General features: G+C 46.6%; 1 protein-coding gene across 2 annotated transcripts in view; it reads right to left on the bottom strand.

Annotated features, from left to right (window-relative positions):
* The window catches only part of LOC116947034 (transmembrane protein 51), a 41,439-nt gene continuing 17,072 nt past the window's right edge, over nucleotides 1–24,367 (bottom strand). For both annotated transcript variants that reach the window (XM_032962403.2, XM_032962402.2), the window contains exons 2-4: nucleotides 7,188–7,307; nucleotides 6,237–6,464; nucleotides 1–2,519 (exon numbers count right to left, since the gene is read on the bottom strand). In XM_032962403.2, the coding sequence (XP_032818294.1) occupies nucleotides 2,144–2,519; nucleotides 6,237–6,464; nucleotides 7,188–7,279 (696 nt within the window). In that variant the 5' untranslated portion in view covers nucleotides 7,280–7,307 and the 3' untranslated portion in view covers nucleotides 1–2,143. The remainder of the gene's footprint in view (nucleotides 2,520–6,236; nucleotides 6,465–7,187; nucleotides 7,308–24,367) is intronic.

Here is a 24,367-nt window from a genome sequence, read left to right on the forward strand (position 1 = left end):
TTACAAACCATTCTCTTTATTTAAAGACCTCACAGATCAGTTCCACCACTTTTATCCAGTTGCTTCACAGATTCTGCTACATTTTGCATTACTGGTTACGAGTAAGGCTAATGGTGTTTTATGTCACGGTAATTCTTGGTGAAATTCATGGCCAAATTATGTGTGGGGGGGGGGGGAACCACTATTTCATGAAAATTTTCGAGTGAGTAGCCGAATATAGCATACATCACCAGCCATTTCTAATATTTCACAGAATGTATTCGAATGCCCAATTTCTGTGACATCCATGAACTCTGACAAATGGTAGCCTTAGTTATGAGTGGGCCCAGAGCCGTCCTGAAGTGGAATGTGATGGTAAACACAAGTGTTTCTGGGGTTGGCACTGCCACGACGGAGCCTGGCACTTTTTTTAAGCGTGCCACCCCCCACCCCCAGACCATGGTATGAGAACTCATGATGACATTGGCCAGCTCATGATCGCATTGGCCAATTCTTGATGACAGTCGTTAACTCATGATGACATTGGCCAACTCATGATCGCATTGGGCAATTCTTGATGACAGTCGTTAACTCATGATGACATTGGCCAGCTCATGATCGCATTGGCCAATTCTTGATGACAGTCGTTAACTCATGATGATATTGGCCAACTCATGATGACATTGGTCAGCTCATGATGACATTGGCCAGCTCATGATGACATTGGCCAGCTCATGATGACACTGGCCAGCTCATGATGACATTGGCCAGCTCATGATGATATTGACCAGCTCATAATATTGGCCAACTCATGTGGACATTGGCCAGCTCATGATGACATTTACCTGCTCTTGATGCAGTGGGAACATGCAATTCCAGCACGGGCAGAGTCCGGGCGCTGTTTAACTTTGTGGAAACAAATCGAGGGAGAGGCCCTGTTCCTGGCTGACGGTATAGGTTGTATGTATGGACATTAAACTTCTTTGGCAACGTAAGTAGCCAACCATGCTAATTGGAGGTGCAGAAGGACAACAAACTTCACACAAAATGCAGTTTGAAAGAAATGAGTTTTCAATCTCATTTCTTGGATGAGAGTTGAGCATGTGAATTTGTTTCAAGAAGAACACGAGGAACATGGAGGATGCATCCCCTCCCCCCTCATGTCCTGGTCGACTGGTATTTAATCAACCTTTATTGATAAACACTGCCTTTACTATTTGCAATTCGTGTCGTCCTTGTTATCTATTTCACCCTTACCATTTGTTTCGCATCACTCACACAACTTTACGTACAAAAATATTTCCACTTTAAACACATTTTTCAACAGTTAAAAAAAACGTCAGGCAAAAAACTTCTGTGTTCTGTCTGTATGTCAATGAAACTCCATTGCTATACCCAGTTTTTAAACGTAACATATAAATGGAACGCATTTAAATATGTGCACTCAATCCACGTGCATCATGAACACTTTTGCAAATAGAATCCACAAATTCACAAAATTCATTCCGTGCAGATGAAGAGTACACACAATCGGTACGCTCGGTCATTGTGTTCAGTAGGGAAACTTGCGTTAATGCGCAATGGCATTTCTTTTATCACAGCGTCACCAGGAGAAGACAATTCGCGAGCAGTATGTAGATATCAAGCCCTTATATCATCCACTTTATATAACTTCTACGCAATATATACAATTGACAGTACAGCCCTCACATAAACTTCCCCCCTGACTTGACTAACCGCCACGGATCGGTGCAGTGAAGTACGGTCAAATTGAGGCCTATGAGATCCCTCATCCAGCAACGGAATGACAACAGCGCTGCACGTGTACCAGTACAAGAGAAACATAAAGAAGACTCAGATTAACATAACACACTACCTTGTATACACTCGCAGGGACCCTTGGCCCAAAAAAGCTCGTGGACTTTTATCGTCGCAAAAAATATATACAGGAACGATTCAGATATGCCTCTTGTGTCTTGTACCAAGTGTGAACGTTTGGCTGATGCATGGTGGCAAACGTGCCCATGCTGTACCCCGGAGGCGGGGGAAGCTATCATCAATGCATCTTGCTCCACCGTCAAAGTGGAGGAGGAGGAGCAGCGGAGAGAGTTTTGGCCGGCGAGTTGCCACAGACAGAACGCGTCAGCCGGCATCGAGGGCAGCATCAGCTGGCGTCGGGCAGCTTGCTCAGCGGGAAGGCGACGGCGACATCGTAGGTGGGTGGCGGGGTGAGCGGCTCCACCACTATCCTCTCCTCCCGCGCATTCGCCTCCTCCCCCGGCTGGTTGAGCGTCTTGCGGTGGTTCGCCGCCACCTCCGACTTGATCCTGCGGATCTTGCCGTGGTCGCCCGTCGAGGCGTTGCCCCCGGGGTGCGGGTCACGGGGGTCGCCCGTGGGGGCCGAGAGGTTCTCCGTGGAGGTGGCGATGTCGTACGACGGCAGGTAGACGTCATCTCCCGTAGCGTCGCTGGAGCTCTGGTCAAAGGCGATCGCGTTCACCACCTCCTCGTAGCGCGGAGCGCGGAACAGAGAGCCGTCCCTGCGAAGGATGAATGGGGTCGCGTTGACGTATCACGTGGATGCGTCCCCGACGCACGTCTTATCTTACTTTAACTATAATTTTTACAATTTTTTATATGTTACCAGGTAAGGCCCACTGAGCTATGTAGCTCTCTTTCAGAAGCGATCTGACCACAAATGATAGCTCGACGAAGTGGCTTATCACGTGGGCATTTATAGCACGTGATGTTGATTCTAAATTATTTTCTTATTTATTTAGCGCCTTCACTACGGTGCTGAACAAAGAATTATCAATTTGTATGTTGAAATGGCGTGATGAGATGAGTTCATGAGGATGGCAGTGCACGATGAATATGATTATGCATGACATAAACGATACTGAAAGTGACGGTGAGTGGTTAATGATAATAAGTGAGTGATGATGAATGGGTAGGCAAGTTGGGAAGACTGATGGTGTTAACCCTTTCCCGTTCCGATGACGTAGGTGAACCGGAAAAAAAAATGAAATAACTATCGGTACCGAGGCTCCCACAAGGCCATATAGGAGGGCGTATGGCACAGTTTGGCACCAGCTATCGTAGAGTGCGGTCGTGTTGCTACAGTTCTCTGTGGTGAGTACAATGTTTTTTTTAAAAACAACGGCGTTACTACGCCTCTCTAAATAAAATTAACGCTGAACCGCTTGCATGTTCCGAGATTCAGCGGTAAACGGGACGCCACCCACCCTGCAACTTGCAGACATCTCGGAGCGGGAAAGGGTCAATGATGAGAGTGGGGGGGAAGAGGAGTTTGTGTGAATCAGGGACAATAAGTGAGCTTTAAGGAAATAATGAAAAAAGTAGACATTGCAAAAAAGGCAATGATGTTTTATCTAGGGTGCCACGGTGGCAAGATCTTAACTACATCGCATGGTATACAGGAGGGCATGGGTTCGATCCCGACCCTGGCGCCTGTATATTTGAAGTTTGCATGTTCACCCCATGGTCGTGTGGATTTTTCTCCAGGTCCTCCGGTTTTTCCCTCCACATTTAGAATCAACATGCGTTTAGAGTATTTGGCTGCTTTACATTTCTACATGATAAGCCACTTAATTGAGCTATCACTTGTGGCCAGGTCGCTTCTGAAAAACAGCTGTATAGCTCATTGGGCCTTACCTGGTAAACAAAGGATCTCGACCGACTGACTAAGTATTTAAAAAGCAGTATGAGCATCCGCAAGGGCAAACATACGTTATACAATAGTCCTGTGTTGTGCTGGTTTGTCTCCTAGTTTTGGCCAATGTGGTTGGTTCTCAATAGGTGATGTCCCTAATAGGAACACAACCCTCTACGACAGTTCTCTATATATTGGATCGTATTTGTGAGCGTTATCATACCCCCCCCCACTACCCCCATGCCTGTTATGAGTGGAGGGCTAATTCGCGAAAGCTTTCAACCAGAGTTGAAAACTGCTAATAAAGTCGGCGCGCGCCATGTGTCAAGGTTTGGAGAGCCACTCCCTTCAACAAATGGCATGCTCACTTATGGAAAAAAAAAACAAATTTAAGATGCGATTCTCATCAAAAGTAACCGCTCAAAAGGGACTGCACTGTACCCATTTGATGGGTAATTCCAATAACATGTCGATACGTCGACAAAACACATTCCGTCTTCACGTCACATTTTTCCACCGGCGTCATTACAGCTTTGCAGATGGCCGCAAAGTGAGTGTGCATCAAACACCACGTTTACTCTAGATTTTAAGTTTTCGTGACTGCAGGGATCCATACTCTTTACTTCTTTCGGTAAAGTCACGTAGGTATAAAATTAATTAAATCACGACGTTTCGGGCGCAACACAAGCGTCCGTCATCAGGTGGGAGGAGAGATAGAATAGAATCTGTCTCTCCTCCCTGGCTCCGCCCCCCCTCTCTTATCTATAAAACCTCGATACAAGCACCCCTTTTTGCCCACTTCAGCCATTGTTTCTTGCTGTGGTTGTCCCACCTGATGACGGACGCTTGTGTTGTGCCCAAAAAGTCGTGATTTAATTGATTTTATTTTATACCTACGTGACTTTACCGAAGGAACCAAAGAGTACCACGTGTACTATTTGTCTCCTTACTGAATACTGTACCTTGTCTAGGAATTCTGCGAATCCAAACTCCGACCCGGATCTTACAACAACAACAACTTTAAGGTGTTTTCGATTTAAAGCTTTCGTGACTGCAATGATTCATCTTCTTTGGTTCTTTCGGTAAAGTCACGTAGAATGAGAATAAAATAATAAATTGATCAAATAAAATAACACAATAATATTCTCACGACGTTTCGGCCACAACACAAGCGGCCTTCACCTGTTATTGTGTTATTTTATTTTATCAATTTATTATTTTATTCTCATTCTACGTGACTTTACCGAAAGAACCAAAGAAGATGAACTTTAAGGTGGGTATTTGGATGAAATTTTAATGTACGTTTCCATTCAGCCATCACCGTCAGCCACGTTTCTATTCACCGCTGGGTGATGGCGTCCCAACGCAGTCGCCATCCGTCACCGTCTTGCGATGCCACAATCCATCTCACTGCCGCTGCTGCCCATGAGCTAATCCCTTTACAACCCTGTAGTTGCAATTCCATCACCCGGTCTCATCCACCGGCCCCATCTCGCGTTGATTTGTCCTGCCCAAGTCGACTTACTTACGTCTCTAACCTGCGTCTCTAGCTCACACACTCTCTAAGGATACGAGCCAAAGAGGGGTGGGAAACCCACCTTTGACCAATGATCTCTATTCGTGCTATGAAGAGGTCACAGGTTTTAGGCATGAAACAGGAAGGTCCTTATCCACATGCAAAAGGGGTGGCCCCAGAGCGGTTCAGCCATGCGCGATGAAGAAGGGTCATTTCCTGAAATGCCGCTTATTATATGCGTTTCCTTTTAAGGCCGCAGTGTTATTTACGAATGCGTTGACGTTCTTCATTATTGGTGATTGTGCACCACTGCCAATGTAGCATCGCCATGTAATTTCATTTTTATTTTTTGGAAAGATACGTTTCATCTTTAAAGATGACCGGGAACTGTCTTACGGAAAATGGTGTTGTGTAATAAGGTGGCAAGTCTACCGCAGAACATCTGGACTAAACTGTGCCAAAATTACTTTGCTTGCAGTTGTGCCAATGCTCCTCATACGAATGGGTTCCAGCAGGTCTAATCACACGTGTCCGAGGTTCCAGGTCTGAGCGAAACATATTGAGATTAATATTTGTCTTTACACGCATGCGCATACATAACACTGATAGAGACCCTCACTGACATAACCACAGCTACTTAGTGCATCAAGAGCTCATTAACAAAAATAAGTACCACTTTGCAGTAAGTAAATTGTGGGTATACTATGGATATGCTGGCCCCAGTCATAGGAATGTGGTATTTATAGTCTACATGTCATAGCAGTAACATAATCTGTGACTGAAGAATAACGCTTTTAATCAGTCAAGCAAGTCCATGTGATTTGTTGCTCGATTGAGCATTAATGCATTGCTCATCTACTGTTTACAGCCCTGAGCCAGTGGTGGACATTCCACGTTTCTATGGTGGAAGTAAGTCTATCCATTGGAACAACTATTGTTACCTTCTCCACAAAGTGGTGCTCTCATTTTATTGACGCCAGAGCCATAATGATAGGCCGAGTCAACCCCAAAACCAGAATTTGAAACTCGCACCCTTCTGATTGCGAGCCACGATCCTCTGCCACTGACCTGTCCATGATGACCCCACCGTCGGCGATCGCCTCCGCGCGCACCTCCGGGACCGGCGGCTGGCGGTGGCGGGCGACGCACACCGACCAGGTGATGCCGATCACCAGGAGGCAACCCCCCACCCCGCAGAACATCACCACGGTCCGCGTGGACGACTGGCCGATGGACGGCGTAGACGGCTGGTCGATGGAGGTGCCGTTCCAAATCCGGTCTGGGTTTTCCACCGCTCTTCAAGGACACGTGGGGGGACACAAGGCGGTGTAGGACATCACTCTGGGGCAGAATGTGCTGGTCGCTTATTCTCCTCTGCCATCCCAATATGGTCTCCCCCCAGAAACCCTACCTACCTTTTACCTACCAATTATTATTTCACCAGGTAAGGCCCACTGAGCTATGTAGCTCTTTTTCAGAAGCTGCCTGGCCACAAATTATAGCTAAACGAAGTGGCTTATCATCACGTGGAAATGTATAGGAGCCAAATACTCTAAAGGCAACATTTATAAATGTGGAGGGAAAAACCGGAGGACCCAGAGAAAAATCCAAGCTACCACGGGGAGAACACGCAAACTCCAAATATACAGCAGCAGGCGTCAGGGTCAGGATAGAACCCACGACCTCCGGCGTACCAGGCGAGGTAGTTAACACCTCATAGCCACCGCGGCTTGTAAAATAATCAAGTGGCCTTTAAACGTCAATAAAATAAAGTATCGAAATCACAGACCTCTCAAGGACCCCCCCCCGTCCCACGAAACAATCGTAAGGGCCATATTCCCCTGAAAAACGTCCATGTGAACAGCGTACGTGAGACGCGTTTTTTACGTGTGCACGCCAGTGCAGAATGTACACCATAATATAGTGACAATTTTTTTGGATGCTATTGATCGCGAACATCTACGTGTTAAACAGAATGTACCCGTTCGGTCCGGCGCCCCGTTACATAACCGCTCTCACCTCCAAGACAGCATGAGGATGCCAAGCATGAGGATGCCGATGCCCAGGGCCAGGGTTGCGTAACGAAGGCCAGAGCACTTCTCTTGAGACATCGCCAGCTTGTCTCTCGACCCCTTTGATCTACGGGGGGAAGGGGGAGAAAGTTGCAATAAAAACCAGGATTTAAACGCTCGCACGGGCTCCGGTGATGTAAAAAATAGCTGAAATCGCCGTGATCTTGTGTAACTCTGCAAAGAATCCCACGCTTGGAATGGGTTCACACTGAGAGGTGCACACGGCGATGTGAAACACATGCAGTTGACGACCAAGGCAAGTGGGATGTTTTTATTCTTATTTATTGATTGCAACATTTCACCTGGATAATCACCTAAGATGCAACGTCTCATTTGCAAGGATGGCCGAGGGGTGGCTGAGGGATGCGTAAGATCGCAAACACGCAACGGCACCCACACAAAACACATGCAAATCTACGGCATACACAGTATACATTTACACAACCTTAAGTTGTGTAAGTCGGGCTCAAACCCACAACCTCCTCCATACCAGGCGAGGTAATTAACATCTCGCCACCGTGGAAATATTTCAACAGGCGTCAACCTCACTCATGCACACCACAACATGCAGCAAAACCCACTGTTGTACTATACTATGTGGCAGTGGCAACTGGTTTCTCTTCAGTATGAGCCTTAAGTAAACTTAGTTCAACATTAGTAGCGAGTGATGCAGGATCAAGATTGGGGAGACAAAGGCGGTCGGGAGTTTGCAGCGCGACCCCACTGCCACGTGGAGTGTGGTTGGAGTGGCGCGTGCAGTTCCCCGTGCAGGCTGAGCGGGGCAAGTCTGCGGAGCTCGCTACGGTCCCACGCCGGGTGTGTGGGAGCTTCCAGGCCGCTGTGTCTGCGAGTCTGTAGCGCCGTGCGGCCAACAGGTGTCATCGGCTACGGCGGGGGGTTGCTCGTGCGCCGTGCAGCAAGGTCCGTCGTTGTACCGTACTAAGCTCCTGCGTCTATGCTCCCTGTCTTCACTCTGCCACGCTGACCAGCGCGATGAAATTGTGGTGAAAGTCACCCCTCCCCCCCCCCACGACTCCACAAACTGCATGGAGATGGTCCTCATTCAGCAGTGCTTTAACTCGAGAGCTATGCATGTACACACATGTACATTTACACACGTGTACACACATGTACATTTACACACATGTACACACATGTACATTTACACACATGTACACACATGTACATTTACACACATGTACACACATGTACATGCTATGGTACAACATTCAGCTGGAGGAAGTGAGAACCAATCTGCGGAGACAGCGTGGGCGGGCAGGTCGGGTTCAAGGATTCGATGATGTCGAGGTGGCGGTGTCACCAGCAGAGCAACGTGGCGCCACGGCGAGATGTTAACGACCTCGCCCGGTACGCAGGAGGTCGTGGGTTCGATCCCAACTCTGACGCCTGCTGTAGATTTGGAGTTTGCAAGTTCTCTCTCCCCGTGGATTTTTCTCCGGGTTTTCTCTCCACATGTAGAATCAACGCGCATTTAAAAGTATTTGGCTGCTATACATTCCTACGCGATAAGCCACTTCGTTGACCTATCACTTTTGGCGAAGGTCGCTTCTGAAAAAGAGCTGTACGGGCGCCCCTCGGGTTAGGAACCTAATTCGTTCCTGAGGCCCGTTCTTAACTCGAACGGTTCGCAAGTCGGATCACATCAATGCACCGCACTTAAATGATCAGCGTTATGAAATGTGTTCCGGTTCAACAAAAAGGCAAGCATAGACAGCGCTCATGAAGGCATGTAACACTGTAAAAAATGATGTGCAGTAAATAAACATAAAATAAAGTAACGTAAAGAGAAAAACAAACTGTTTTATTTCACCTACATTGAGCCCTGATGCTATCTTGGGGCCAATGAGTCACCACAATTGCACACATACAAAGATCCCTCGTATAGCCCTAACATACTGTGGGGGCAAGTGCTGTTAGCGAGCAGCGCCTATGAAGACCGGCATGGCACACGAGGGGGTGGGTGGCTAGCACCACGCCCGGCCGCCTTTGTCTCCCCATTGACGACGTTTACACACCGCACCAGGTACTCACTTGAGGCTGAGTCGACCTGGAGGAGGCCCAGGTCCCATTCAGATAATCGTCAGCGGTGTTGATCGTGAGCGAGAATTGAACTTTGGTCGCCAGGTTGGTAGGACAGTTCGCGAGCCGTTGAACTATCGCTTCCCCCAATACCAGCACCCGCCATTCGCCACTAAGTGGCGGTCATGTCACCACGGCACCTGTGCCAGGCAAGGTGCACTTTGAGGCCACTTTCACACACACGCAAACACTCACTCATGACACCTCGCGGAAGATCACTCCTCGGTTCAATTTCGAGTTCGCGTTTTAAGTGAACATTGTTATTTTTTCATGGAAGCTGGTTCCTAAGTGCGCGCGTTCACCGGTCGAGGATTGCCTGTATATCTAAGTGGGCTTCACCTGGTAAAATTTCTAGTTTAATAGTTAAGTTATAGAACCTCCATGTTAAGTTATATAACCTCCATGTTAAGTTATAGAACCTCCATGTTAAGTTCTATAACCTCCATGTTAAGTTCTATAACCTCCACGTTAAGTTATAGAACCTCCATGTTAAGTTCTATAACCTACACATTAAGTTATAGAACCTCCATGTTAAGTTCTATAACCTACACGTTAAGTTATAGAACCTCCATGTTAAGTTCTATAACCTACACGTTAAGTTATAGAGCCTCCATGTTAAATGATAGAACCTACGTGTTAAGTTACAGAACTTACGCGTCAAGTTACAAAACCTACGCATTGTGCTATAGAACGTACTCACTAAGTTATAGAACGTATGCGATAAGTCATTTGCATTTGAAGGCAAGTCCCAAACAGCACGGGCTGGGGATCGCAGTCACCCGCAAATGCGAGCCAACTCGGTCCGTTGCACGCGCAAACCGAACTTACTCCGACTTTCCTCTCAACAGCCGATTGAATGCTGTGAAAGGGATGGCTCCCGTGTCTCACTGAGGTGGAGACTGTCCACATTGTGTAATGAGTGTTAACATTGTGTGATGAGTGTTAACATTGTGTGATGAGTGTTAACATTGTGTGATGAGTGTTAACATTGTGTAATGAGTGTTAACATTGTGTAATGAGTGTTAACATTGTGTAATGAGTGTTAACATTGTGTAATGAGTGTTAACATTGTGTAATGAGTGTTAACATTGTGTAATGAGTGTTAACATTGTGTAATGAGTGTTAACATTGTGTAATGAGTGTTAACATTGTGTAATGAGTGTTAACATTGTGTAATGAGTGTTAACATTGTGTAATGAGTGTTAACATTGTGTAATGAGTGTTAACATTGTGCAATGAGTGTTAACATTGTGCAATGAGTGTTAACATTGTGCAATGAGTGTTAACATTGTGCAATGAGTGTTAACATTGTGCAATGAGTGTTAACATTGTGCAATGAGTGTTAACATTGTGTAATGAGTGTTAACATTGTGTAATGAGTGTTAACATTGTGTAATGAGTGTTAACATTGTGTAATGAGTGTTAACATTGTGTAATGAGTGTTAACATTGTGTAATGAGTGTTAACATTGTGTAATGAGTGTTTACATTGTGTAATGAGTGTTAACATTGTGTAATGAGTGTTAACATTGTGTAATGAGTGTTAACATTGTGTAATGAGTGTTAACATTGTGTAATGAGTGTTAACATTGTGTAATGAGTGTTAACATTGTGTAATGAGTGTTAACATTGTGTAATGAGTGTTAACATTGTGTAATGAGTGTTAACATTGTGTAATGAGTGTTAACATTGTGTAATGAGTGTTAACATTGTGTAATGAGTGTTAACATTGTGTAATGAGTGTTAACATTGTGTAATGAGTGTTAACATTGTGTAATGAGTGTTAACATTGTGTAATGAGTGTTAACATTGTGTAATGAGTGTTAACATTGTGTAATGAGTGTTAACATTGTGTAATGAGTGTTAACATTGTGTAATGAGTGTTAACATTGTGTAATGAGTGTTAACATTGTGTAATGAGTGTTAACATTGTGTAATGAGTGTTAACATTGTGTAATGAGTGTTAACATTGTGTAATGAGTGTTAACATTGTGTAATGAGTGTTAACATTGTGTAATGAGTGTTAACATTGTGTAATGAGTGTTAACATTGTGTAATGAGTGTTAACAGTGTAATGAGTGTTAACAGTGTAATGAGTGTTAACAGTGTAATGCGTGTTAACATTGTGTAATGAGTGTTAACATTGTGTAATGAGTGTTAACATTGTGTAATGAGTGTTAACATTGTGTAATGAGTGTTAACATTGTGTAATGAGTGTTAACATTGTGTAATGAGTGTTAACATTGTGTAATGAGTGTTAACATTGTGTAATGAGTGTTAACATTGTGTAATGAGTGTTAACATTGTGTAATGAGTGTTAACATTGTGTAATGAGTGTTAACATTGTGTAATGAGTGTTAACATTGTGTAATGAGTGTTAACATTGTGTAATGAGTGTTAACATTGTGTAATGAGTGTTAACATTGTGTAATGAGTGTTAACATTGTGTAATGAGTGTTGACATTGTGTAATGAGTGTTAACATTGTGTAATGAGTGTTAACATTGTGTAATGAGTGTTAACATTGTGTAATGAGTGTTAACATTGTGTAATGAGTGTTAACATTGTGTAATGAGTGTTAACATTGTGTAATGAGTGTTAACATTGTGTAATGAGTGTTAACATTGTGTAATGAGTGTTAACATTGTGTAATGAGTGTTAACATTGTGTAATGAGTGTTAACATTGTGTAATGAGTGTTAACATTGTGTAATGAGTGTTAACATTGTGTAATGAGTGTTAACATTGTGTAATGAGTGTTAACATTGTGTAATGAGTGTTAACATTGTGTAATGAGTGTTAACATTGTGTAATGAGTGTTAACATTGTGTAATGAGTGTTAACATTGTGTAATGAGTGTTAACATTGTGTAATGAGTGTTAACATTGTGTAATGAGTGTTAACATTGTGTAATGAGTGTTAACATTGTGTAATGAGTGTTAGCATTGTGTAATGAGTGTTAACATTGTGTAATGAGTGTTAACATTGTGTAATGAGTGTTAACATTGTGTAATGAGTGTTAACATTGTGTAATGAGTGTTAACATTGTGTAATGAGTGTTAACATTGTGTAATGAGTGTTAACATTGTGTAATGAGTGTTAACATTGTGTAATGAGTGTTAACATTGTGTAATGAGTGTTAACATTGTGTAATGAGTGTTAACATTGTGTAATGAGTGTTAACATTGTGTAATGAGTGTTAACATTGTGTAATGAGTGTTAACATTGTGTAATGAGTGTTAACATTATGTAATGAGTGTTAACATTGTGTAATGAGTGTTAACATTATGTAATGAGTGTTAACATTTAGATTGGTCGGTGGAGTGATGTGCTGCTCACGAGCACTGGGATGGGGAGATGAGTGGAAGATTTGGAAATGGAAGTTGCGTTACTCCTTCAGGTTCAGCCTGTCACTCGTGGCGGTTCTGTGATGGATCGGCAGGGTGGCACAGCGTGTGTGTATCTACTTATGTACGTTGAACCTCTATCGTACCGTACGTAGCCAACGGTGCTAATCGGAGGTGCGGCGAGGGGTACAACTAACAAAAAAAAGGGTCAATACTCACGCCTTAGAGCAACAAATTCCTGGGTTGGATTATAAACTCAGGCGCGTTCCTGTGTGGAGTTAGTACGTTCTCCCTCTGTTCTGCGTGGGTTTCAGTCTGGGTTTACACGTGGGTCTCTATGTGAGTGGTGTGTGGGTTTCTGTCTGGGTTTACACGTGGGTCTCTATGTGAGTGTCTGCGTGGGTTTCTATCTGGGTTTACACGTGGGTCTCTTTGTGAGTGTCTGTGTGGGTTTCTGTCTGGGTTTACACGTGGGTCTCTTTGTGAGTGTCTGTGTGGGTTTCTATCTGGGTTTACACGTGGGTCTCTATGTGAGTGTCTGTGTGGGTTTTTGTCTGGGTTTACACGTGGGTCTCGATGTGAGTGTCTGTGTGGGTTTCTGTCTGGGTTTACACGTGGGTCTCTATGTGAGTGTCTGTGTGGGTTTCTCTCTGGGTTTACACGTGGGTCTCGATGTGAGTGTCTGTGTGGGTTTCTCTCTGGGTTTACATGTGGGTCTCTTTGTGAGTGTCTGTGTGGGTTTCTATCTGGGTTTACACGTGGGTCTCTATGTGAGTGTCTGTGTGGGTCTCTATGTGAGTGTCTGTGTGGGTTTCTATCTGGGTTTACACGTGGGTCTCTATGTGAGTGTCTGTGTGGGTTTCTGTCTGGGTTTACACGTGGGTCTCTATGTGAGTGTCTGTGTGGGTTTCTGTCTGGGTTTACACGTGGGTCTCTATGTGAGTGGTGTGTGGGTTTCTCTCTGGGTTTACACGTGGGTCTCTATGTGAGTGTCTGTGTGGGTTTCTGTCTGGGTTTACACGTGGGTCTCTATGTGAGTGTCTGTATGGGTCTCTGTCTGGGTTTACACGTGGGTCTCTATGTGAATGTCTGTGTGGGTTTCTGTCTGGGTTTACACGTGGGTCTCTATGTGAGTGTCTGTGTGGGTTTCTCTCTGGGTTTACACGTGGGTCTCTATGTGAGTGTCTGTGTGGGTCTCTATGTGAGTGTCTGTGTGGGTTTCTGTCTGGGTTTACACGTGGGTCTCTATGTGAGTGTCTGTGTGGGTTTCTCTCTGGGTTTACACGTGGGTCTCTATGTGAGTGTCTGTGTGGGTTTCTGTCTGGGTTTACACGTGGGTCTCTATGTGAGTGTCTGTGTGGGTTTCTGTCTGGGTTTAACCGTGGGTCTCTATGTGAGTGTCTGTGTGGGTCTCTATGTGAGTGTCTGTGTGGGTTTCTGTCTGGGTTTACACGTGGGTCTCTATATGAGTGTCTGTGTGGGTCTCTGTCTGGGTTTACACGTGGGTCTCTATGTGAGTGTCTGTGTGGGTCTCTGTCTGGGTTTACACGTGGGTCTCTTTGTGAATGTCTGTGTGGGTTTCTGTCTGGGTTTACACGTGGGTCTCTATGTGAGTGTCTGTGTGGGTTTCTGTCTGGGTTTACACGTGGGTCTCTATGTGAGTGTCTGTGTGGGTCTCTATGTGAGTGTCTGTGTGGGTTTCTGTCTGGGTTTACACGTGGGTCTCTATATGAGTGTCTGTGTGGGTCTCTGTCTGGGTTTACACGTGGGTCTCTATGTGAGTGTCTGTGTGGGTCTCTGTCTGGGTTTACACGTGGGTCTCTTTGTGAGTGTCTGTGTGGGTTTCTGTCTGGGTTTACACGTGGGTCTCTATGTGAGTGTCTGTGTGGGTCTCTGTCTGGGTTTACACGTGGGTCTCTATGTGAATGGCTGTGTGGGTTTCTCTCTGGGTTTACACGTGGGTCTCTATGTGAGTGTCTGTGTGGGTTTCTGTCTGGGTTTACACGTGGGTCTCTATGTGAGTGTCTGTGTGGGTCTCTATGTGAGTGTCTGTGTGGGTTTCTGTCTGGGTTTACACGTGGGTCTCTATGTGAATGGCTGTGTGGGTTTCTCTCTGGGTTTACACGTGGGTCTCTATGTGAGTATCTGTGTGGGTTTCTGTCTGGGTTTACACGTGGGTCTCTATGTGAGTGTCTGTGTGGGTTTCTCTCTGGGTTTACACGTGGGTCTCTATGTGAGTGTCTGTGTGGGCTTATCTCTGGGTTTACACGTGGCTCTCTATATGAGTGTCTGTGTGGGCTTCTCTCTGGGTTTACACGTGGGTCTCTATGTGAGTGGTGTGTGGGTTTCCTCGGGGTTCTCCAGTTTCTTCCCATAGCTAAAACAAAAAAACCCATGGCGATGTAACTGGTATCTGCTAAACATTCCAAAGGGCGAAAAATAAAATACCTGCAACTTACACAATTGGGGTAAACACACAGCAGAGGCAACACAAACATCACCCCCATCCCCCTAATTGCTAAAAACACCTGGCAATACCCTCTTGACAAAAGGTCCTGAGACTCGGTGAGGCTTCCCAGGGTAAAGATGTGTAATAGCAACAACAACACGCGTAGTTCATCATCTTGAGACTTGGGTGAGAATTCAGGCGGCGCTCAACAGGTGACACGCGTGTGTGGCTATAAACGTTATCGTGCAGAGGCAAACAGTTCAGATGGAAGTAGAACATGAATTCTGAGGGCAAAGTGCGACCCCCATTACAAGTTTCAACTCGAGCCTCGTATAGGCCCAGTGATGACATGCAAATCGCTGTCGCCACCAGCATGGGAGGCCACGCTGATAATTATCTGTATTTGAGAAAACGCCAAATAGTGGCAAATCGCTTGATGATGCTGGATGTAATTACCAGCGAAACGTCGTACTCAGATTGTAAATGTTGTGAATTCACTCTTCAACACACCGGTGGGCTGAAGTAGGAACAATTTGTCATTTTTTTACGTGACAGATCCCTTACTGATTGCCAGTGTTGGGTGGTGGAGGGTTTTGACACATTTATGCGTATGCAATCTAACACAAAAAAACCTTTATTATGAATAAAATTGGTCGCAAAAGTCTACGTGTTAAACCGATCTATAATTGAGGTTTGTTTTTGGGTTAGATCGCGTAAATATAAATGTGTCGTTAAACCCGCCACCACCCGACACAGCCAATGAGTAAGTTTTGTCACGGAGTAAGGTTTGTTTACGTGACAAACCTTACTAATTTGCCGTGGTGGGTGGTGGCGGGTTTCACGACACATTTATATTTAGGCGATCTAACCCGCCCCCCAAAAAATAAACCTCTTATGGAGAATACTGGTCGGAAAAGCCTACTACGTGTTCAACAGCAGATAATGCGCGCTGGGCCTTTTACGTGAGAAAATTCGAGTGGCAAATTCAAATATTAATGTGAGGCACGCGCGCGAGCCAATTTGAACTGCACCACTCCAGTCCCCGACGACAGAAACGAAGCTGACTCACGCGGTAGCGCAAACAGGCTGCCTCCTTCACCAACCCACACTGACTGGCATGAAGTATGGTCAACCGATGCCAACCTCTGATTAGAAGGGTTGGCTACGTACAGTGTGATCCAGAAACTGTGGAGGCAGCAAAGGGTTGGTGGATCGCACACAGATGTTTTCTCAGAGCGCTCCGGTTTTCTCCAACGTGTATAAATACAACTTTGTACGTACGTATGTTGAACTTCTTTCGCACCGTACGTAGCCAACCGTGCTAATCAGAGGTGTGGGGGAAGGGCAACAAACTAAATACAAAAAGCAGTTAGAAAGAAATTAGTTTTCAAGATGAGATTTAAAAGTGCATAGCTCCGGGTGGCTTCCTAATGTCGGAAAGAAGAGCATTCCAGACAGCCGCAGAAGTGCATCTGAAAGCGCGAGATGCGGTGATCGTCTTTGTTCGATGGCCAGCCAAAATCCGTTGCTAGAATGACCGGAGTTTGGGTGATGGTTTATGTTCCTTGACGAAAAAAAATGATTGTCTAAAACACCTTAATAGATAGTGGACTTCAGAACTTGGGCAAATGTTGGTAGCACCGGCTCACCGCCTTGCTACTGCCTTCCAGCTCGTCTCTGTGGTTCCTCAGCAATGTAATTTGCATGAACGATGACGCTATATATACACACACACAACTCAACAACGTGAACTTTGAAGCTCGGGACTGTTGAGGCATGTTTGTTCGGTGTTCTCATAGGCAGCGCCTGTACAACTCACACACACGACCCACGTCCATCGTGGCAGGGATTTAATTTTAATATGTAACTTTATTACATTTGTATTTGGTATCTAAATTACACATCTTAAAGTAATTGGTGATCTGCATCTAAACAACCTGCCATGTGACTCAGCCGTAGAGCAAGCAGGTTCTCAGCAAGCAGGTTCTCAGCAGTCAGAAGGTTGTGAGTTCGAATCTTGGTTGGGGGTTAATGCAGCCTTACAAATAAATGTAAATTATTATTTGTATTTCCATTTTGTGGTGAAGCAGGCAGTGAATCACTCCGATCCACCTCTGCTATATGAATGTGGAATTGACACCACTGGCTCAGGGCTGTAAAGGAAAAGAAAAAATAAACTATTTTTTATTTTACCAGGTAAGGCCCCACTGAGCTATGTAACTCTTTTTGAGAAGTGACCTGGCCACAAATGAGAGTTGAACGAAGTGACTTATCACGTGGACACTTATAGCAGAAGCCAAATACCGACGTTTATTTTAAACGTGAAAAGAAAAACAGAAGGACCCGGAGAGAAATCCACGCGACCACAGGCAGAACACGCAGACTCCAAATATACAGCGGGCATCAGGGTCGGGATCGAACGCACGCACTCCTGCACACCAGGGGAGGTAGTTGACATCTCCTAGCCACAGCAAGGGCGAAGAGCAACGTCTTAATCCTCATTTGAGCGGGGAACTCGCTTCAACGCGCATCCAAATTACACCGAGACACAGTGAACCGGTAACTAGTTACTCACACCACATTGCGCCAGCGATTTGTAATTTAAATTACAATTCCGGCCCATGCTAGGCATCTGTGAAATAGCTCATCAGGTTCCTCCAGTATAAATAAATGTGCTGATTCCGAATAGATTTTTCCCGTCTATACGTGGCAGTGGAGGTTCCAGCTCAGCCACACAACGTCCAGAACTCTTGGGGGCGGTGGGGGGTAAGTGGGGGGGGGGGGGGGGCTGTCGATGGAGCAAGAGAGATCGAGAGGTCACAGACAAGCAGTAACCCGCAAGGTTCCTGTGCACCAGGTACCTTGCACTGCTCGCAGGTAGCCTCTGACCCCGTCTGTTCAGCGCACACGAACACAAACGGGGTTGAACGGTCGTGTCAGCCAGTTCTCTAGACCCTGCCGCTATAAACGGGCGTCACGTTAGATAATTTCCCACCACGCGCACCCCGCCCTTCCGCCCCGGGTACACTTGATGCCACAAATCCAGGTAGTTGTGTAAAGGTAAAGCAGCCAAGAGCGACGATAGATTTACTCAAGAGCCGAGTCACTCGGGGTTACTGCCTTCATCCTGTGACACATGTCTCACCGCTCAATTTGCATATGGAGAAGAGACCCCATGTCACAAACGTTACCGGGAACATTTCAGAGTTTGGGGTGCGTTATAGAACCCGTCTCAGACAAGCGGAGAGAAATTTGAACTCAGATTGGCTCGGTCATGCCGGTTAGGGTTAGGAGTGAGTAGAAGCCATCTCAGACAAGTGGAGATAAGTCGACTGCGATTGGCTGGGGTAGGATGCGTCGTGACTCGAGAGGAAAGCGACATTGGGGCGAGAAAGGTGGAGACCGAGAGGCCTGGAGAGAGAGAGAGAGGTGGTTCTAATCGGTGGGCTAGGATGCGGAGTGAGAAGTGGACGTGGAGATGGTGAGCCCAGGACAGCAGTAAGTGGAGAAAGAGGAGCAGGAAGGGAGATGCCACGTGAGTGGGGAGAATGCCAGAAAGAAGTATCATCTCGCACACCAAGTAAATCCTTGTAACGTAAAGCAACCTTGAACACTCCTGCTTTCATCCAGCATTGGGTAGAGTACGGTGAACGATGATGACATTGCGAATGTACATAACCTCTTAGGATTTCCCAGATGAAACCGCGAGTGGCAACCCCGGCAACGTAAATAATGGCGCGGATCACCTTCGTCCTCGACGCAATCCTTGCTCCGCGGTGGCTTTGAATTGTGACCCGCCCGCTGGCCATTCCCGTGTTGTTTAGCAAACGGCGTTGTCTGCGTCTCTCTTGCAACAGAGCCACCCTTTCTCAATGGACTCAACACGATCATTCATTGATAGAGCAAACACCCCCCCCCCAACCGCGCCCCCCTCCTACAGACACCTCGGCAAACAGAGCACTGATTTATTAAGCTCACATTTCCCGTGAAAACACACGCCTGTTTACACTGCTGTCTCTCTCTCACTGCCAGCGAGTTCAGTGCCGGATTATCCTCGTTGCAAAAGTAGCTACACATGTAGTAGCTACGGGTCCCGCACTTTCACGGGCCCCGCGCTGAACGCTTTCAAGCTATCAACTCCGGTTCAGTGATTCTGCACTTGGTCTATTACTATTTACTCGCCTTTTGCCCGTCCAAGGACGGGTGTATTGCATTAATTCTGAAACTTGCAAGAGAAAAGCAGACAACGACGTGATATATTCATTGCATCAATTCGTGTGCAGTTTGTAAGGGCGCGGTGACGCAGACTTACTTCATTTAAAGGTTATAATCCCTTGTTCATTATGACGTCATTTTTACTTTGATGTCTCAACAGCGTGACGGAGATCACGTGACGTGAGGGTTCTGCCTTTGTAGTGAGGGTTGTGAGTTGACGCTGAGGAGGGGGGAGGAGGCGCCTCGCCCCCCCCTATGTGGAGTGACGTCAGCCGCTAATTATTATTAATGGAGGGGGAGGGTGTCCATTTGGAAGACGTCACCTTATAATGATTATTAGAGGGAGTTGTAACAATGGCGTGCACGACAAACCCGGCGAGCCGCGTTTGATTCCCTGCCATGGCTAACGTCAGCGTATGTTGAACTTCTTTCGCTGCGGGCAGGGATATCGGCCCGATCCCTGGCCCACACATTCACCAAAGATCCCCCGTATAGCCTGTAACAGACTGTTGGGGCAAGTGCACGTACACACAGATATAACATAGATACCCTGTATAGCCTGTAACAGACTGTTGGGGCAAGTGCTGTTAGCGAGCACAAATGAAGGCTGACACGGCACACGAGGGGGTGGGATGGTCAGCACCACGCCCGGCCGCCTTTTTCTCCCAAAGTGGCGATGTTTGCACACCGCACCAGCTACTCATTTGAGGTCGAGTTGACCTTGGGAAGGCCTAGGAGCGGTTCAGATAATCGTCACCGGTGTTGGTGACCGTGAGTGCGTATCGAACTCGGGTCGCTGGGTTCAGAGCACAGTGTAACCGGCGCGCTGCACTGACAAGCGTGGTGAAAGAGGGCTGCCACATTCTTCCCACTACAGACCAAACCTGGACAACACTGCAGCACGCTGCAATAAAGTTCAACACGATGCCACTAAATCGCGGTTTCAAATCAACTGCTGCCGACCCCATGCAGAATCCATTCAGATCTCTCGCAGGGCAGCGCAAACCCCCCGTGTTTGGAGAGCGGCCCACAGAAGCGGATATCGCAGAGCTGCCTCGGAGATCCCTTTTACGTGACCTCCACTTAACACAGTAGGGAGCAGTACTTTTCCCATTCTCCTCTCCCATCTGTGAAACTTTTGCTGCTCCTCCTCCCAATTGTTTGTTTCTCCTCTGCCACCACTTTCCCTGGGGCCCGCATGAGTATCCGCACCGTGTAAGTGACCCCCGCGGGGCCTGCCTGCAGAATGACCAGACGCGGCATTTTCATCCTGTTTTACCGCTGGACTTTTCACCTGGGATGTCATCAGATCTCTGGGCTTTGATGGCTGCTGCTCCACTCTGTGTGTGTGGCTGTTTATTTTCCCTCCCAAAAACAATCCCTCGTTTTTCTCATCAGCAGTTGTGAATCACTCCTGAGATGTGGTCTCAATTACTTAATCGGTATCTAGCAGGACAGTTCGGTGATGCCCAGAGATAAGGCAAGACACATTAACTCTCCTCTAATGCTTAACTCGTTTCACTTTGAGTTTTTAAAAAAAATTGCTCTGTCAGCTTCACCCAAAAGCACGTTTTCATATCAAATCTGGATTACTCCTTCGCCTTTCCTGGTAAAATAAAAATAAACATAGTTTATAGTTTAATAGCTTAGTGTTTTAAAACGTGTCAAAGCACCAATTGAAGGTTTAACCATTAAGGCTGCTCATTTCGAGTGCTGGGATTTCCCGGCGTAGGTTAAGTCTGTGGGTGCGTGCGTGTTGCCCCGTCTGTCCCTCTGCCACCGCACACCACGTGGGGTCATTTCACGACAGCGACAAATCTCCCCCCAAAGCCACTCACGGCAACGTCTCCCACACAGCTCGCCATTGCTATTGTCCAGAACTAAATGTCTGGGTAGGACTGGGGTAGGAGGATATGATGGGGGCACGTGTGGAGTACATGTTAGGGTGCGACCTGCGTTTCTCCGCAGTGGGGGTGCCACGGTGGTGAGATGTTAACTACCTCGCCTGGTATACACGAGGTTGTCGGTTCGATCCCGACCTTGACGCCTGCTGTATATTCGGTGTTTGCGTGTTCTCTCTCTTCCCGTGGTCGCGTGGATTTTTCTCCTGGTCCTCCAGTTTTTCCCTCCACATTTATAATCAACATCACGCCTTCATAGTATTTGGTTGTTGCTATAAATGTCCACATGATGATAAGCCACTTCGTTCAGCTATCAGGTAAAAATTAAAATCGTCTGTAGTTTGTTTTATAGTATTACATTAGCGTGAGCCGCCCATCTCGCTGATCGCCCGGCCCCACGGCCACGTGCGTCGTGGTGTTCTCTCCCCCCCCACCGCCGCCGCCTCCTTCTCAGTCACCGGTGTCGTCATCGCTCTGCCGGTCTGATGAGTCAACTCCGGCGTCAACGCTCATCCCGCAGAGTGCCAAGCCACTTCAGTCCGAACCGCCAGTGGGCCGCTCCGCGCCCCGAGCACCTCTCTCTCCGTCTCTCTCGCCACGCAAATGTTGATTCTCCGCCAGCTAGTCGCAGCGTTTCGTCTCCCCCCCCCCCCGCCACCTTAGTGACCCCCCCCCCCATCCTCCGCACTGTTAAATTCTCAACATCCCCCACTAGCCACCCGATGGCAACTCGATTCAACGTCAATCGCACTCCGCTCTCACATCTGTTGCGGGTTTGCGAGTGGTTTTAGGTTGACCGTCCAGAACCTTCTGTCGTCAGCTTCCGTGAAACATCACTTCCCCCACTGGCAGCACGACTAAACCTTTGCAGGGCCTAACTCTTGAGTTACTACCTCCGAATTCCTCTCTAGCACCTCCTTTTCTTCTCCCTCCAACACCCACCTCTCCTCCTTATCGCCTTTCCCTCTTTCCCATCCTCCTCTTTCTCATTCTCTCTGCTCCAAACAAGACAAAGTCTTGATTTAAAGCTTTCGTGACTGCAGTAATTCATATTCTTAGTTTTTTCCGGTAAAGTCACGTTGAAGAGAAACAACAAAATGACAAAATATATATAAAACAATAAAAAATTCTCACGACGTTTCGACCATAACTCAAACGGTCATCATCAGGTGTGTCGGTTTGCATAAATTTATTTTGAAAACGGCATATTTATTTATTTAAAAATAACGTTTGCGTCACGCAAAATAACGTTTTGATAATAAAAAATAACGTTTGCGTCACGCAAACGTTATTTTTAAATAAATAAATATGCCGTTTTCAAAATAAATTTATGCAAACCGACACACCTGATGATGACCGTTTGAGTTATGGTCGAAACGTCGTGAGAATTTTTTATTGTTTTATATATATTTTGTTATTTTGTTGTTTCTCTTCAACGTGACTTTACCGAAAAAACTAAGAATATGAATAAGACAAAGTCTCTTCCCCTCAACCCCGCACACTTCCACCCTCTCCTCCCGATTCATTTCAAGCCTGGAGTACAATCTCTGTCATCTCGTACACTTGGAGTAGGGGACAGTTTTTTTCCCCCTTGCTCCAGGCGAATGCTGAAATCAATTGCACGAGATGTCTAGATTCCGTTATGTCGTCTAAATTCTTACACACTCACATCATGTTTGGTGATGCCTGCCTTCCAGCAGACACTGCCTAAATATCACCGCAACCGTTTACTCAATAACACTTCGCGTGGACGCTCTCTGAGAACTTTAATAGGGCTGCAATGTAGAGGGTCCAGATAAACACAAACTAAACGTTTCTATGCGAGGTTTTTTGCTAAACAGGTTAATCTACGGGGATTGTTGTGGGCGTGGAATTTGGAGATGAGCGGATCCGGAGCACTTTTTGGAAATCTGAGATCTGAAAATAAGTAGAAGAATCATCAGCAGCAGCGACATCGCAGCACGCCCAGAGAAGGAGGGGATGTCTCTGATTGGCCAGCGCACGACACGGGCTACGGACGTACGGATGGGAAAGAAACATACGAACGCCGACCATAAAAACGGAACCAATTTTTCTAAAAAGTGAGCAGAGAAGGAAACTGGCACTTTTGGACACACCTGTAGTGGATTGGACGACAACAGGGAAATTAAAAGTGTGTTGTGGTTCGGAAAAATGGAAGGAACTGTAAAGAGAGGAAGACCTAACTGGGAATGGCTTGACGACGAGGACGACATAAGAGATTGGTGCCATAAAGATGTGGCCACTACCACTTGAGCGAATTGGCACTAGACAGAGAGGAAAGTGGAAACAAATGACGAAATCTGCAGTAGACCCCCTGCTACGGGGCTATCTGCCCATGGATCGTGATGATGAAGATGATGAGTTAGAGGAACCCACGGATCAGGAGAACCTGCACAGTGCACAGCAGGCTTGGGAGGGGACAGCGTGGCTGCTCGAGGATGGCTGGTGGACGAGACGGCTCATGGGATGGCAGCCAGAGAAGGGAACACGACCGACCAACGCCGCCACCGCGGCCACATCGGATCGTGGCGTGGCACCGAGTCGGATTGTGGCATCGCGGTGCCGTGCGGGGGATGGTGACAGCGTGGGAAGGGAGGCCATCGCCCAGCAGTGGATTGAGCACGGATGATAATGACGACGATGATGACGACCAAACGTATTAAAAAAAACCTCGTTTGCTGTCAAGTAAGACAAGATCTGACGATACCAACTCTCCCTCTCTCTGCTGACTAAGCACGGCAGCCGTGTTCACACAGCCAGCGGAGGCGCGGGGGCAGTAAACATCCACGGAATTTCCTTCCAACGGCCGAGCCGTATTGCCTCGGAAATGACAATCAGCCAGCCGGAAACGATTATCCAATCGGTGGCGTTTCAACGGACAGAGATCCCCCCGTGTAGCCTGAACAGACTGTAGGGGCAAGTGCTGTTAGCGGCACACGAGAGGGGGTGGGTGGCCAGCACCACACCCGGCCGCCGTTCTCTTCCCAGCAGCGATGTTAACACATCGCACCAGGTACTCATTTGAGGCCAAGTCAACCTAGGGGAGGCCCAGAACCAGTTCAGGTAATCGTCACTGGTATTGGCCGTGAGCGGGAAT

The sequence above is a fragment of the Petromyzon marinus genome, chromosome 28 (assembly GCF_048934315.1).
Source record: "Petromyzon marinus isolate PM22_M1 ecotype Great Lakes invasive population chromosome 28, UKy_Petmar_22M1.pri1.0, whole genome shotgun sequence".
In the NCBI taxonomy this organism is placed as follows: Eukaryota; Metazoa; Chordata; class Hyperoartia; order Petromyzontiformes; family Petromyzontidae; genus Petromyzon; species Petromyzon marinus.